This window comes from Dysidea avara, chromosome 2, assembly GCF_963678975.1.
Source record: "Dysidea avara chromosome 2, odDysAvar1.4, whole genome shotgun sequence".
In the NCBI taxonomy this organism is placed as follows: domain Eukaryota; kingdom Metazoa; phylum Porifera; class Demospongiae; order Dictyoceratida; family Dysideidae; genus Dysidea; species Dysidea avara.
Genome location: NC_089273.1, coordinates 6,152,614 through 6,168,196, shown reverse-complemented (window position 1 = coordinate 6,168,196; position 15,583 = coordinate 6,152,614). Strand labels below are relative to the sequence as shown.

General features: G+C 40.0%; 1 protein-coding gene and 1 long non-coding RNA gene across 9 annotated transcripts; one reads left to right on the top strand and one right to left on the bottom strand.

Moving 5' to 3' along the window:
* The first annotated feature begins 11,387 nt into the window (after positions 1-11,387).
* Positions 11,388-14,296, top strand: LOC136246498 (uncharacterized). Its single transcript, XM_066037981.1, has 14 exons — positions 11,388-11,725; positions 12,167-12,478; positions 12,534-12,563; positions 12,623-12,670; positions 12,783-12,823; positions 12,998-13,090; positions 13,152-13,202; positions 13,257-13,393; positions 13,449-13,499; positions 13,551-13,607; positions 13,682-13,714; positions 13,765-13,797; positions 13,846-14,068; positions 14,115-14,296. The coding sequence occupies exons 1-8, from the start codon at positions 11,551-11,553 to the stop codon at positions 13,338-13,340; spliced, it is 834 nt and encodes a 277-aa protein (XP_065894053.1). The 5' UTR covers positions 11,388-11,550; the 3' UTR covers positions 13,341-13,393; positions 13,449-13,499; positions 13,551-13,607; positions 13,682-13,714; positions 13,765-13,797; positions 13,846-14,068; positions 14,115-14,296.
* On the bottom strand, positions 13,688-15,583 carry LOC136246499 (uncharacterized). Of its 8 annotated transcripts, none has more exons than XR_010696501.1 (7): positions 15,465-15,583; positions 15,253-15,412; positions 14,708-15,130; positions 14,619-14,647; positions 14,470-14,568; positions 14,101-14,216; positions 13,688-14,006 (listed from the first exon to the last, which is right to left on the bottom strand). It is a non-coding gene; the product is annotated as an uncharacterized lncRNA (long non-coding RNA). The 8 variants fall into 8 exon arrangements; XR_010696499.1 differs by having other exon boundaries at positions 14,101-14,568; positions 14,708-14,772; positions 15,026-15,130; XR_010696496.1 differs by having other exon boundaries at positions 14,302-14,647.

The window sequence follows — 15,583 nt, the reverse complement described above, 5'->3', positions numbered from 1 at the left end:
AAATATGACTGAGAGTGGTTTACAGGAGAACTGGTTGCCTACAATAAAGACATTGATCAGTGGACAATTTACTTTAAAGATGATGATTATACCAATTATGTGATTTTTTCCAGACAGACGTTAAAATAGAATACGACAAGCTTTAAGCAGGACATTTTTATTATGTAATTGTGATAGTGAGATAAAATTACAATTTCATGCCTATATGTACTGAGATATACGTATCGACAATATAAACTCTCATGTAGCAAAACTTGAGGTTCATGGCTAGGAGGGGATATACACAGTTGTGAATGAATCAAGTAAAAATCAGAATTTATACACGGTTCACATTTTTCTTTTTTCTCACAATATCAATGTACTATACTTGAACTATCTCACATCAATATTATTTTGATGCTGTTTCAATATAAGGCTTATATGTGACCGGATCTTGGAAAATCTACCTTTTGGGCAAAAGCAAACTTTTTTGGGAAAAGTCAAATGAAAATTTAAACAATTTTTTTTAAAATAATATTTTTTTGCACATTCGGATAAAGCAACTATTAAACCTTCTTGTTGTGAAGTTTCACACCCATAGCTTCTTTTTCTGAGGAGATATGGATGATTAATTATATTAGACCATGTGGTAATTTCACATGTGTGGGACAACAAGCAACTTACAAATTGGGTGATTTGTTCAGGTGCTGGAATGGCTAAAACTTAGTCTTAGACAATGATACATGGAATTTAATTGCAGAAAAGTACCAAGAATGCTTCATTAAATTATCAGAAATGTCTTTTAAAGCATTATAGACGGTAAGAATGGAATTATTAGTAAACAAAATGATTTGTGACCATTTGCCACCCTTAATCACCCACAGAACTCAATACATTTCCATAAAGTTAGTTTGTAATGTACAGGACAGAAAATTGGCCATATCTCAGGATTGCTTAAAGATATTAAGCTGAAATTTTAACACAAGATAGATGAGTACCCAGTACCTCATTTAAGCTATAAAACAGAAAATTGACCAATGTGCCAAAAAGGTAGGTTTTCCAAGATCAGGTCACATATAGTATCAAGTAAAATTTGAACCGTATGCACATTTCATGATACGTAGTAATGAATTATTATAAAGTGAATAAATCAAGTTACAAACAGTAACTGGTAATGTTACGGTGTACTGTCTGATGGTAGTTCCAAAACGTTTGTGTGTCTGTCACCTGGAAAGAAGTCTTTGTACATCTGTTTAAGGTGTCAGATCTTTATTTTCAGTCAAGGGTCTGGTAAGATGAAGTACACAATAATTGTTTGTAGCTGAATTTGGAATCACTGATTGTTCCACACTTTTCTTCGCCGGCAACACATGACTAGGTGATGGTCCTAATGGCCTCACTGAGTGCCTTTTAGGTTTCCATCGGTGAGGATATCATGCTCTTCCATCTAGGTAAACTTTCTTAATAACTCGTTGTCTTTCCTTTCACATTTTAGGCATTTTACCTAGTACATCACATGACTACTTAAAATAGATCATCAGTGAACATGCTATAGAATGGTTCAAACGGAAGATTTCTATATAGCCTGAAGTAGAGGTTAGTTATGATGGATAAAAGAAGACAGAAATGGTATGAAAGTTTGACACTTGTTTCTCGGGATTTTTAAACGTGCATTAATTCTAATTTTTACTTGATGCATTCACAGTTGCATGTATATGTGATCTATATTCCGACTTTGAGCCAGGCTTTAGTAATACAAGTGTAGTGGCTGGCATCCAAAGAATGTTTCAAATCTTGCATTGGTATTGCTCTTGGGCACCCTTAAATTTTAACAATACAACCTCCACCTTCCCTTAATGGACAATATCCACAATTAGAGGTGTACCGATAATCAGATTGGCCACCAGTATGGGAATTTTAGCCCATATCGGTAATTGGTGAAGGTGCTATGAGAATCAATATTGCTAGCAATATTCACACAGTGGGATTACATTGGTTTCTTACTTAATCAGTGGCACTTTTAGTGTCACTGCTCCTTGTTTATTGAGGCTGTGCTGAACAAAGCTAGAAGCCATACAAACACAGGCGATGCCTTGCTGAAGTGCTTATCCATTGTTTAAAATGAAATAGTGAAAGCTAGTACTTTAGAGATGATGAAAAAGCCTAAGGAAGGCAGAATCTGTCTTCTCTACCAGCCATTAAAATGTGAAGTAATGTAAAGTAATCCGTTTAAGCCTTGATGGGAGCATGCATAAAATAATTATTTGTGGTGCTTCTGGGTTGCACAATGGAAGCCACACCACAAACATAGACCATAGATTGCATTTAGCATAAAAGAGCTACAGTAGATCGTAGATAGGTATAGTATTATCTACGGCTGGCTACATTTGTTGAAAACTGTGCCTTGCAAATATCAGATTGACCATCAGTTATCGGTTTAATTTCTTTAGGTGACATCAATATCGGATATCAGAAAATGGCAAAAACCCATATCGGTAAACCTCTATCCACAATGACATCATAATTGACAAAATAGCCATGTTAGTGGGGTCTTCACTACGTTTTCAACTATAGTAGCCAAAAGGAATTTCACTTGTGGCTTTTACAACATGGAACCATTAGATAAGGTAGCATGTATGATCAAGTGATGTGACTAAGCAAAACCAGACCAAAGTTGTGATGTGGATACAAACTATCCAAATTTGTCTTGTAAGTAGATGTATATGCCTCACCTTCCCACTTGCTGCAGTGCATGCATTATCACCACATCTCCCAATACCCCTCTGTACAAGTTCCCCACTATTGCCACCATTTTTATGTTGTGATATCATTGTGGATAAAGTTCATACCCTCAGCCCATACTTGTGGTATTCGGGCATCACATTGATAGGTGCATTTAAGGGTATATAGGACTAAACAAGCTGAGAGATACCTTGCTACAACTAATTGGTTTCTCGTGGTTTGAATTGGCCATTATAATTATCAAATGTACAACTACATTAATTTTATTCCCATAATGCCTATCCCCCCAACACAGTATGGGCAGGGTGAGTAATGGGTGGGGATTCACAAATCGAAGTGGAAAATTCCCCACTGTTTCCCCTCCCAACTTTGAAGTTATTCCAAAGAACCAGCACGAAGCCAAGAAAACTAATGCCAAAGGCCATTTTAAATAGTGAATCTCCATATAGCTAATTCCCTTTGTACTGTGGGTATCGGGGGCGTATTTAGGGAGTGGGTGGGCTAAGGTGGCTGTAGCCCCCCCTTCCTTTCTTAGTACTTAGCCAATAAAACCCTATATCTTCTGTGTGTATATCATTATTTCAGGAACTATATGCATCACTACCAACACAAATAATGTCTATGTAACTACACCTATTGTTCAACTCTGTTCCAGTAGAATATAACTTCCTTTTCCTATAGAGTTCTTCAAAAACAAGTTTCGATTGTAGGTTGCATCTCCAGTTACAAAAGTTGTAATTGTGGGTTTTTTTTTTATTCAAATGATTAGCAGTGTGGCTATAAGAGGTGATTAGTGTGGTTTTTATATTTAAAATGAATTATATGATTCAAAAAGTGTTAGTTGGTTTAATTGGTTAGATTTATCAGCTTCAGTATAATATGTAGCTACCAACTCAGCCATTTAGCAAACTGTAGTCTTTGGTAATTTGCAGTCTCATAAGGCAGCTATAGCATATTCACCCACTTTGCTTTAAATGTAAAATTTGTATCAGTAACCTTCTGATGTGACTCCATGCTTCAGTCTTCATAACCTGGCAGATCTAATAAATTGACTATCACAACAATAAATTCAGAGAGCCCATAAATGCAAATATAGTTGCACTTTGCTAAGGATTGCCAGTGGACTAGCTAATAGCTACTAGTATTCTTCATTGCATTCCGTTTTCAGTACACTTCATTGGTTTTATGGCTAACAAAGTGTCACTAGGCTAAGGAGCATGCATCATAGTTGTGACGTTCAACACCACTACTACTTAGCTATACATGTTTCTGCTTCACAAATTTAGCTGATTAGAGCATGGCTAAGAGGAGCTGATGCATTATGGCATATAGCTAGCTATATCTAAAAGCTTGGTAGCTACAAGTGAAAAGGAATGCATGATAGCTATACTCAATGCATATTGCAATCTAGTCTTGATTAATGGAAAGGTAAAATTTGAATGATAAAATAATAAACTGAAATTCCATTATTTTCCACTGAAAAACTGCTAAAATACTCTGATTCACCTTTAGAGGGCCTAATTTTCAAAAATTTCCTGGGGGTATGCCCCCAGACCCCCTAGGTTGGTTTGCACACTAATGTAGTCACTATTTCAAACAGGGGTGGATCCAGACTTATGGAAAGAGGGGGTCAAAATTGAACTGAGGCACTACATTGTTTCCGGTTTGATAAGGTAAGACCAGTCACAACCAGCTGACAATAGCTGCCCACCTCACCAACCACGTATTTATAGCTGATAAAGTACATAAAAATCCTTCAATAGCTCACTACACACTGTTTTAATACTGTGACTGCTTTATTAGAGTGACTGCTTTATTAGAGTGACTGCTCTATTAGAGTATCTCGATCTTGGTGTCGATAATTAACTCACAGACTGAACTCTTATGTTAGCTAGTTCTTTGATTGTAATAGGTTTAGGCATATTTTCGTTCTTGTAGTTGTATTATGTTGTATTGTGGGTTTGGGGTACTTGGGTCACGTGAGAATTAAGATTGTTACACGTGTTGTGTAGTCTGTCGCCTCCTCCGTCTCCCATCTACCGAGTAACGTGAAACACTCCGCCTCGCTTCCCTACATGGTGCTGTGACCGGGATTCGCTTGTGAAGCGACCCGAAATTCTTAACCCGTTGTGAAAACGTCGTGGTACCGTGGCAACCCCCCCTTTAACGGTACCCAAGAAGGCAAGCGTTTCACCCCAGTAAACACTTGTTTGCGTGTTTTATCGTAGAAGTTCGAGACAACTGTGACAGGAGATGGAAGAGATTCAACGTGTGAAGGGCTCACGTGCTGCGTACCGCTCCCATGTGACTCGAACTATTAAGAAAGCCGAGGAAATTTTAGTGACAGAAGGTGATCTAGCAGACACTCAAGTTGCCAAGTTGACCAGCATAATGGAACAGTTAACACAAAAGAGTGGTGTTTTAAAGCAGCTCAATGCACAAGTGCTGGAAGCAATACAATCACCAGATGATCTAGAAGCAGAAATTTTAGAAGCTGAAGAAATCCAAGACACTATCCATGAATATGTAACTGTGATCAAACGTCGTATAGAACCGAGGCGTACAACTATAGAGGCATCCCACTCCCTTAGTGCTACAGCTCCAGCATTTGTTCCCACACTCTCACCAGTGACACCTGCAGCAAGAGAGCCTGTAAGTCGGCTTCCAAAACTGACGTTACCAGTTTTTTCAGGAGACCCCCTAAAGTGGCAGCCATTCCATGATTCATTTGACTCAGCTGTACACAACTGCCCTACCCTCAGCAAGGTACAGAAATTTAATTACTTAAGAGCTCAACTGCAAGGGGATGCAGCCAGAGCCATTGCTGGCCTGCCATTAACAGAGGACAACTATGACCAGGCAATTGAACTATTAACCACTAGGTATGGTCAGTCACACAAGATCATAGAGGCACACTTACAAGCCCTATGGGAGATCAGCACCCCTACTAACACCCTGTCAAGTCTGCAGTTGTATTATGATACCATCGAATCTCACATAAGAGGATTGGCAGCACTAGGAAAGAGTGAGGATACAGTGAGGATACATTCAGCACAATGCTTGTCCCTGTCATGCTTGGAAAGCTACCCATTGATATACGTAGAAATCTCGCTCGTGAGCATGGCAACAAGGAGTGGACATTGTCAGAGGTCAAGGAAGCTATCCTCAAAGAGATATCGGTGTTGGAATGTACTTGGTCATCTCCAAAGGGGTTCGGATCTCAGCCATCCATGACTACTACCTTACACACTGGTGCTGGTGGACGTAACTTATCACCCCAAGCTCAAGGTATGAATAAAAGTACATGTGTGTTTTGTAAGGGGCCTCACTTTTCTGCACGTTGTGAGACTGTAATGGATCCACAGAAGCGACTAGATATGGTGAAGAAGGGGAAACATTGTTTTAATTGTTTGGGCCACCATAGGGTATCACAATGCCCCTCCAAATTGTGTTGTAAGGCTTGCCGTCAGAAGCATCACACCAGCCTCTGCGGAGCTGAATTCGGTACTAAACAACCTGAGACAGCCCCCATACCACCAGTTACAGCTCAGACTGTCACAACCCAGAATACAATTATTGATACCCCAGAATCAACAATAACAAATCCAACAACAGTCACTGCAGCTATTGTTCCACCTAAATCAGTAGCCATGCCAACCACTACTTCTCTTTGTTTGTTAAAAACAGCAGTCGCCCAAGTTAATGTTGGTGGAATACATGCTGAAGCCAATATCCTCTTTGATGAAGGGGCTCAACGATCATCTATGACTAAGAAGTTAGCGAAAGCTCTAAAAATCTCACCTCATGACACTGAACATGTCAATATATCGGCCTTTGGAGCTGAGCTATCCTCCACTTCGCAACTGGGCGTCGCAACCATCAATGTTATAACACTGACCAATGAACAGGTACCTATGTCAGTGTTGGTGGTACCAGTAATTGCAGCTCCCTTACACAATACCTACCACCACCACCTGAGGCACATGAAACACTTACAAGGGCTCAGATTGGCGAACCCAGTTACAAGTAACAATACCTTTGACATCACGCTGTTAATTGGGGCTGACTATTATTGGCAGTTTGTAGGTGATCACATAGTCCGTGGTGATGGACCTACGGCAATGCAATCCAAACTCGGCTATCTCCTATCTGGACCACTTACAATGTCCATTGCCTCACATGTTCAGACTAACGTATTCCATGTTGGATTACAACCAGTAGAAGGCAGCACATGCTCAGAAATTTGGAGTATTGAGTCAACTGATGCTACTCAGCAGCAAGGAGCAGACACAGAATTTCTCAATCAATATCAACAATCTTGCATTAGACGTGAAAGTGATGGTGCCTACTGTGTTAAGTTTCCATGGAAACAAGAGCACCCATACCTTCCAACTAATTACATGATTTGTAAGAGCATCACACGTTCATTAGCGCATAGACTCGGTCAGAACCCAGAACTGTTACACCGTTACGGAAAGATCATCTCAGACCAAGAACAGAAAGGCTTCATTGAACGAGTAGCAGAACCAGACACTGCAGCCACAAACAATGTGCACTATATACCACACCACCCGGTAAAGAAGGCTTCGTCAACAACACCAGTTAGGATTGTCTACAACTGTAGCTGTCGCCAATCAACGCATCCCAGTTTGAATGATGGTCTGATGACGGGGCCTTCCTTTCTAGCTGACTTATGTGGCATTCTCCTGCGCTTCCGCTCATACAGATTTGCAATCTCTACTGACCTAGAAAAAGCCTTCTTACATGTTCGACTTGATGAGGGGGACCGAGACTGTACACGTTTTTTGTGGCTATCTATACCATCCGATCCAGACAGTAAGCTTGTAACTTATCGATTCAAAACTGTCTTGTTTGGCTCCACCAGCTCACCTTTCATGCTAAATGCTACATTGCAATGTCATCTCAACACCTTTAATACACCAATAGCACATGATATGAAGAGAAACCTTTACGTGGATAACATCATCTCAGGGTGTGATACTGAAGAACAAGTTATTCATTACTACAAGGAAGCCAGAGCAATAATGAACCAAGCAAAGTTCAATCTACGTTCTTGGGCATCCAACAGTCATCAACTACAGTCTTTGGCTCGATCAGAAGGCACGGCTGACAAGGGTCCAGCTGTGAGCCTACTGGGTTTACTTTGGTCCACACCTACTGACACTATTACCTTTCCACCAAAACAGTTCTTAATTTCAACAGAAGAGCACTCAGTAACCAAGAGAATTGTCTTACAAATGGTATCAAAGATCTACTATCTACTCGGGTACTTATCACCAATTACCATTCGAGCTAGAATCCTCATACAGGAACTGTGGCAATCTGGTGTGGACTGGGATGAACCTATACACCAGAATCATCAGAAGACCTGGATTCAGATAGCTACAGATCTACAAGAAACCTCCAACTTGACTGTCCAAAGGTGCTATTTCATCCAGACTAGTAATGAACCAGCAGAGCTACACGTATTTTCTGATGCTAGCATGAAAGCATACGGAGCCGTAGCCTTCCTTAGAACTGGAAATCAAACCAGCTTTGTTCTTGCAAGATCGCGTGTCGTGCCACTCAAGGGTCACACACTCCCCAGACTAGAACTCATGGGTGCTGTCGTTGCCTCTCGACTTGCTCATTTCATTGTTTCAGCTCTTCAGTACACATCACTTCAGACTACCTCAGTCACACTGTGGAGCGACAGTCAGATTGTCCTTCATTGGTTGCACAGCTCAAAACGCCTCAAGCAGTTCATATCCAATAGAGTGCAAGAGATTAATGACACATTTCCTGATGCACCTTGGCGTTACTGCCCCACTGATCACAATCCAGCAGATCTATTGACTAGAGGCCTAACAACTGGCCAACTTGCCTCGTCACGGTTATGGCAACATGGTCCACAGTGGCTTACCAATAAGACGCAACAACCTGTATGGAACCACAGTGAGATACTACATTTACAAGTGGAAGAAGGTACTGTAGAAGATCTCTGAAGATAACCCACTCACCATGGCGACACAAGGCATTCACAATATCATTCAGATATCGAACTACAGCACACTGCACCGACTTCTACGTGTATCAGGCTATGTACTTCGTTTTATACACAACACCAAACAAGGCACTTCCAGAAAGACAGGACCATTATCTACAAATGAGATCAACAGATCCCTTTCCTTGTGGATTCACAGTTGTCAACAAACATCATTTTCTAAGGAAATACACAGTCTTCAATCTCAAACTAAGAAGAAACGATTACCTCTTGTAAGACAATTGCGTTTATTTTTGGACACTTTAGGCTACATACGCTGCGGAGGAAGGATCAACAATGCTCCAGTAGAGGAAGACACAAAATTCCCCTTCCTGTTACCCAGGAAGCACCACTTGACCAAGTTGATAGTATTCTCTGTTCATATTCAGCAGTTGCATGCAGGTGTTAACAGTACAGTAACCGCCTTGAGACAGCGATACTGGATCCCCTCAGCCCGACAACTAGTCAGAGGATTATTACACAAGTGTGTACCATGTCGCAAGACCATTGGCAAGCCCTATCCCATCCCTGAATCACCACCACTTCCTCATGCTAGAACCAAAGATGGAAAACCATTCGAAGTAACTGGAGTGGATTTCACCGGAGCCCTCTATGTAAGAGAACATGGTACCGAGATTAAAGCCTACATATGTTTGTTTACATGTGGGTTGTCTAGAGCAGTTCATCTGGAGGTAGTAAAAGACCTCAGTGTGGACACATTCCTACAAGCCTTCCGTAGATTTGTAGCACGGAAGTCATTGCCACAACTCTTACTATCAGACAATGCATCAACGTACGTGTCTGCTGCCAAGGAACTGGAACAGCTCTTTACCTCAAACCAGCTAGAGGAATCTCTGAGTGTTAGTGGAGTACAGTGGAAGTTTATACCGAAAAGAGCCCCGTGGTACGGTGGCTTCTGGGAGCGCCTCATCGGTATGACTAAGAATGTAATGAAGAAGGTGCTTGGAAGGTCGTTCATTTCATTTGAAGCTCTTCAGACATTGGCTGTTGAAATTGAAGCAGTCTTAAATGACCGCCCTTTAACTTACTTGTCTGCAGACGTCAACGACCCTGACCCCCTCACACCATCTCACTTATTGTACGGGCGACGTATTGTGTCACTACCGCATGCAATTGTTGAAGACGATGAAATCAATGATCCTACCTTCTTGACAAGTTCTATACTCCAGGAGAAAGCCAAGAGACAAGTGCAGATCCTACAACATTTCCAACAATGGTGGAAGAGAGAGTACCTAACCTCACTCAGAGACACTCACAGAGGTACAGATCCCTGCAAGCTAACAATCAAGGTTGGCGATATTGTGCTCGTGCATGATGACGTACCAAGATCCCGTTGGCAACTAGCTGTAATAGAAGAATTAATTGAGGGACTTGATGGAGGTATAAGAGCTGCCAAAATCAGAACAACTACAGGAAGAATCAACAGGCCAGTGGCGAAACTGTTTCCACTTGAAGTGAATGCTGTGAGTGAGGCAAATGCCACTACTGGAAGTGAGGCCAATGCTCAACCCTCTAATAATGCCCTAGATGGATCTGTTACCACAAGCAATACTGTTGGTAATCGTTCTACAAGGAATGCTGCTATTAGGGCTCGTAACCGTATCAAGGGATGGACAGATCTACTATCCGTGGCCCCGGAGGATGTCGATAATTAACTCACAGACTGAACTCTTATGTTAGCTAGTTCTTTGATTGTAATAGGTTTAGGCATATTTTCGTTCTTGTAGTTGTATTATGTTGTATTGTGGGTTTGGGGTACTTGGGTCACGTGAGAATTAAGATTGTTACACGTGTTGTGTAGTCTGTCGGCTCCTCCGTCTCCCATCTACCGAGTAACGTGAAACGCTCCGCCTCGCTTCCCTACACTTGGTATAAATAATTTTTGGAGGGGGGTCAGGAGCCCCCTTTGACCCCCCCCCCCCTTTATCCGCCCTTGATTCCAAATAGCTAATTTTACCATGGATACTACATGAATCTTACAACTAGGGCCTTGTGAGAAGGCTTGGTATCTTCTGATGTCTGGCTAGTTACCTATGTCCCTATCCAGCTTAGCCCCCCTTTCAAAAAATCCATCCCTGGGTACTAGGTGATACAAATTATAGGTGTATAATTACTAGCTTACCACAACTGGATGACAGGAATTAGTGTGGTACCAATTCTCAGCTATTCTGGATGCCGCACAGGCACTATGCTACAGCTGACTATTCGCCATTTTGTCTTGCACGTTTACACTAAGGTTAATGGATCACGTGATCTTTAGAAAAGTACTTAAAAGTTCCCCGTATAAGGTATGGAGTTGCTTACTTAAAATTTCCCCGTAATATAAGTGGCGTTGCTTACTTAAAGTTATCCCGTAATAGCAAGAGTACATAATATATATATATATTATGTACTCTTGGTAATAGATATGGAGTACCTTACTTAAAGTTTCCCCGTATATATCAAGGAATTCATTACGTTTTTAAGTAAATATATGTAGGATCCTGAAATAGCTATTATTGCACTGCATGAACATGCACTCCGCCGAGCAAATTGAAACGGAAACAATTTTATGCGCATAGCTACATCACAGCTATTATGTATAGTCACGTGCTCTGTTTAATTGAAAGCGGGCAGTATACGTTCAATCAAGAAAAATTGTGCAGTTACATAACTTGTTGTTTGTGAGCAACTAACACAATTGACGTAGCTAGCTACTGATTGTATATGCAGGATTGTGCTTGAGCTATTTAAGGGAAAGCAAGTGAATAGCTTCGTAGCTAAAAATGACGAAGAAGTTCGCCCTTGTGGAATGGATAGCAGACGAGCAATTTGGAACGATGCCCGTGTCAGCAGTACAGGATGCAGACAAGGACAAGCTGCATGTAGGGATGAAAACAAAGATTAGGTATCTTGTCAAAGGGAAACGATACTACGACGTGGAGATTCTTAAGCTATCTGGTTTGTTCAAGGCCGCCCAGAGAAATTAAGGGGCCCAGGGCAAAGAGTTAAAGTGGGGCCCTTGACCCAAGTTGTAAGGTGAAGACCAAAAAAAAAAAAAAAAAAAAAAAAAAAGGTCACAACCTGCTGGCAATGACAATAACTACCCATCACCAACCATATCTCCTTATCTATAAGCTTGCTATACTGCTCCTCTGAAGAATACTGTGACTGCTCTATTAGAGTATTTAGATCTGACTGCTCTATTAGAGTATATCGATCTTTTAAACAGGTATTCAGGGGGCCCCTTTCAGGCTGGGGCCGGGGCAAAATGCCCCAGTTGCCCCCCCCCCCCCCCCTGTGGGCGGCCCTGGGTTTGTTAACAATTGTGTTTGTTGTAAGCTAGCTAGCTAGCTGGATATAGCGTGAAAAAAAATCGAGTTTTATTATATACTCTTATAGGAGATTATCATTCGTTGCAAGCAGATGCCCAGAAACTAGCTGACTATGAACTCACTAAAGAAAAGTTTTTAGGGTGTGCTGTAACTTCAAGTTCATCGTCAGAGCCAGACCATGTGACAAGTGACGCTACAATTGCCAAACCACTGCCAAAAACGAAGAAAACCAATACACCCAAGTCAGTGCCACCTAAAAAAAAGAAAGGAAGTGCTGAACGAGAGGAAGAGATAAAACTTGCATTGCAAAAAGCAAAAAATATGGATTCAAGAGCCAGCATGATGGATATCACAAATAGTACGGAAGTGGAAAAGCAAAGTAAGTTATTGATAGGCTGCATATCAGCCATACATGTCAGTTTGGTTATATATAGCTACTTTAGCAGTTGACAAGGAGAAGCAAAGTAAGTTTGTTATTAATTGACATTAAATAATGTAAATTACGTATATGTTAACTGTATAGCAGCTGAAAGAAGGGAGAGGCAAAGCAAGAAGAAATGTGAAAACCAACGTAAGTATTTTAACAGACCTTGTGCATTATATATATATTTTATTCAATGTATGAAATTTTAATGCTGTTACAATAACAGTATGTTGATTATATTGTTGGATTTTATATATAGCAACCTCTGCTGCAAACTTCACAAGTACTGATAAATCCAATGTAAGATATCTATATCTGCTAGGCATATGTTGTTTGGCAATATTAGATTATGTATGTGGGTAGCTACAAATGCGTGACTGCATCTAGACTAGGTATTGGTAAATTGGCTACTTTTAATCATGAATATACTTACAGCAAACCTTTATACTAACTATTATTAATGTTAATTTTTAGGTTACCTATGTATCAAGGTATGACTATGATCAATATAACTATGGAAGCTATGAAAATGACAGTGACAGCTATTGGAATGCACAAAATTATTTGGTAAGTATGCTCACATTATTTTGTTATATAGTGTAAGTACATGTTTCATAAATTTTTTCAGGATGACTCATACTATGAAGAAGAATACAATCATCCATACACTGACTATTCTGTAGGATTTATCATTAGATGATACAGTACAGCAATAATACCTTGTGTTTTACAGGGTTATAATACTTCTAGTCCATTTCCAGGATCAGGAGCACCTGTGCTTTGTAATGACCACTGTAAGCTAACAATTGTTCATTAATAATATCACAGCATTATGATTGCTGGTCAAATCTAAGTAGTAGCTCTGGCTTGGTAAGCAAAATAGAACAATAATACACATGCAATGCATCTAAGTTGTACAAATCAGGGTAATTTATCGTCATCGTCAAGCTGCAGTAGCACTACTGGAGCCTTTAAGGTTTGATGATAAACACTTCAGCATTATACATGCATTAACATATATTTGTAGTGCTCAACCAGCTCATTGTCATCCTCATCAGCTAGTACTTCAAGCAGAGCCCCAAAAGTATGCATCCATTACATTAATTTCTGACACATCCTGTGTGCAAATATTCAATTATAATGTTTATTCCATTTTAGCATTACTTTACTGAAAACTCAACTTCTGCAAAGGTACACTAAACTTATTACAACATTACAAGGTTACCATAAATATAATTTAGAGACTTCATATGGAAAGTACAGCTTTCAAAAAGGTAATAACTATTTTACAGTAGTTCTGTGACTGTCATTTACTTCAACAGGAATTGCCTCCTCCTATTGAATTAGTGGAAGGATATGGTGTGTTTATCACCAGGAGAGCATTAGATGATGCTGTAGATAGCTGCCGCCATACTGCTACCCGGTTAATGCGAAATCTTGTGGGAGTTTTCTTCTCGGATGATATTTTAAGTCGGTCAAATGCCTGTGGTGGAGGGAAAAAAGATCATATAGCATTGGATCAAGATGTACTTGGGGCATGCTACAGTGAGTTATCATACTGTAAATATTGTGGTTACCTTTTATTTTATAGAGTTTGTTCTCAATAAGTTTCCAAGCACTGCGAAAACTGACTTGAAAGATGCAGTCAATGACTGTTGCTGCAATGCCAGACGGAAAATAAAAAGGCAGTGACCTAGTGCAAGAGACAGTAACATTTGATTAGCTACTTGTTATTTCATTACTTTATTATTATAAATAAATGAATATTTTATGGTTACCTAATGAACATGTAGGGTGGGTAGTGAATGCCATGTAGGAACCTGTAGAAGCTCTGTAGAAACCCTTACAATTGCTGGTGCATTACAGAGATATAACACATATGTGACAGATAAGTGACGACCACTTGACAAAACAGAACAAGATAAGTCACAGTTTCAAATACAGACCTGCCATCACCTAGAGACAGATCTGCAAATCCTAATCATGTGACAGACCTGTTTCATGGTAGAAATTTGTGTATGGGTATATACAGTGATAATTGATAACTACAAAAACAACAATTGCAATAATACAATTCTTCTGTACGTCAACTGACCTGAAATTCATGACACTCAATACCGAGACCTGTAAAAGAATAAGCAGGCACTGAAGTCAACCTTAAATTAAACACACATGCAAACTGACCTGGAACATCGGCCGCAACACCAAAGACACCTGTTTCGATATCTGACGAAACAATCCAGCAGGCACTGAATTAAAAAGAGAATGTGCAAAAAATCAATATGCCAGGCTGTACCAATAAAGGATGGATAACAAAATGAACTAAAAAATATATATCCCATATGCAGGTTAAGTGAGTAACATAACTGTTGGGTAAGCATGTAAACCAGAACATTAGGTCATTGGTCAAACAAAAGTACGCTATCACAAACTGGTCACTGATAATTGATAACTACAAAAAGAACAATTGCAATAATACAATTCCTCTGAACGTTAACTGACCTGAAATTCATGACACCTGTATCTTTGTTCTTGCATGGTCTCAACTTACATATGTACCATGATCACATTCAACTGCTAGTGGATAAACCAGTATGACCAGATGACCTGCAAAAACCAACAAGCAGGTGTTAAATACAATACACCTAAAGCCTGGAATATGAAACATATTATATAAGCATTATTCCACACTGATATAGTAATAGATTATAGGACGTTGTGGAACTTGCCTAAACGTGTAAACTTGAACAAGAGGACAACTGCATAATCTGGACACTTGGAATTGTCCAATACCTGATGAACAAGTTAGTACTAATGACATTCACTTCAACATTTTATCCCAGCTGGGTGAATCTCTTGTAACTGAGTAAAAAGGTGTTTATTTTCCACCTGCAACCAAAGTTCTACATTTCGATCTGTGGTTGAGTGTACATAAACTGACCAGGAAAATCAGTATGCCATAGCCGGGGTATGGAAATGGTTCCTTTCCTTCTGTTGTGACATTACTTACAGCTGACTGGTAAATGATCATCGATGTCCCCGTGGACCCCAACAATGAGT

What these genes read in the sequence shown, in the direction of transcription:
- LOC136246498 (XM_066037981.1), top strand. Translation starts at nt 11,551, where the DNA reads ATGACGAAGAAGTTCGCCCTTGTGGAATGGATAGCAGACGAGCAATTT. An exon ending in GAAGAAATGTGAAAACCAAC is followed by an intron (nt 12,671 to 12,782) that starts GTAAGTATTTTA and finishes TTTTATATATAG; the next exon opens with CAACCTCTGCTGCAAACTTC. An exon ending in GGAATGCACAAAATTATTTG is followed by an intron (nt 13,091 to 13,151) that starts GTAAGTATGCTC and finishes AAATTTTTTCAG; the next exon opens with GATGACTCATACTATGAAGA.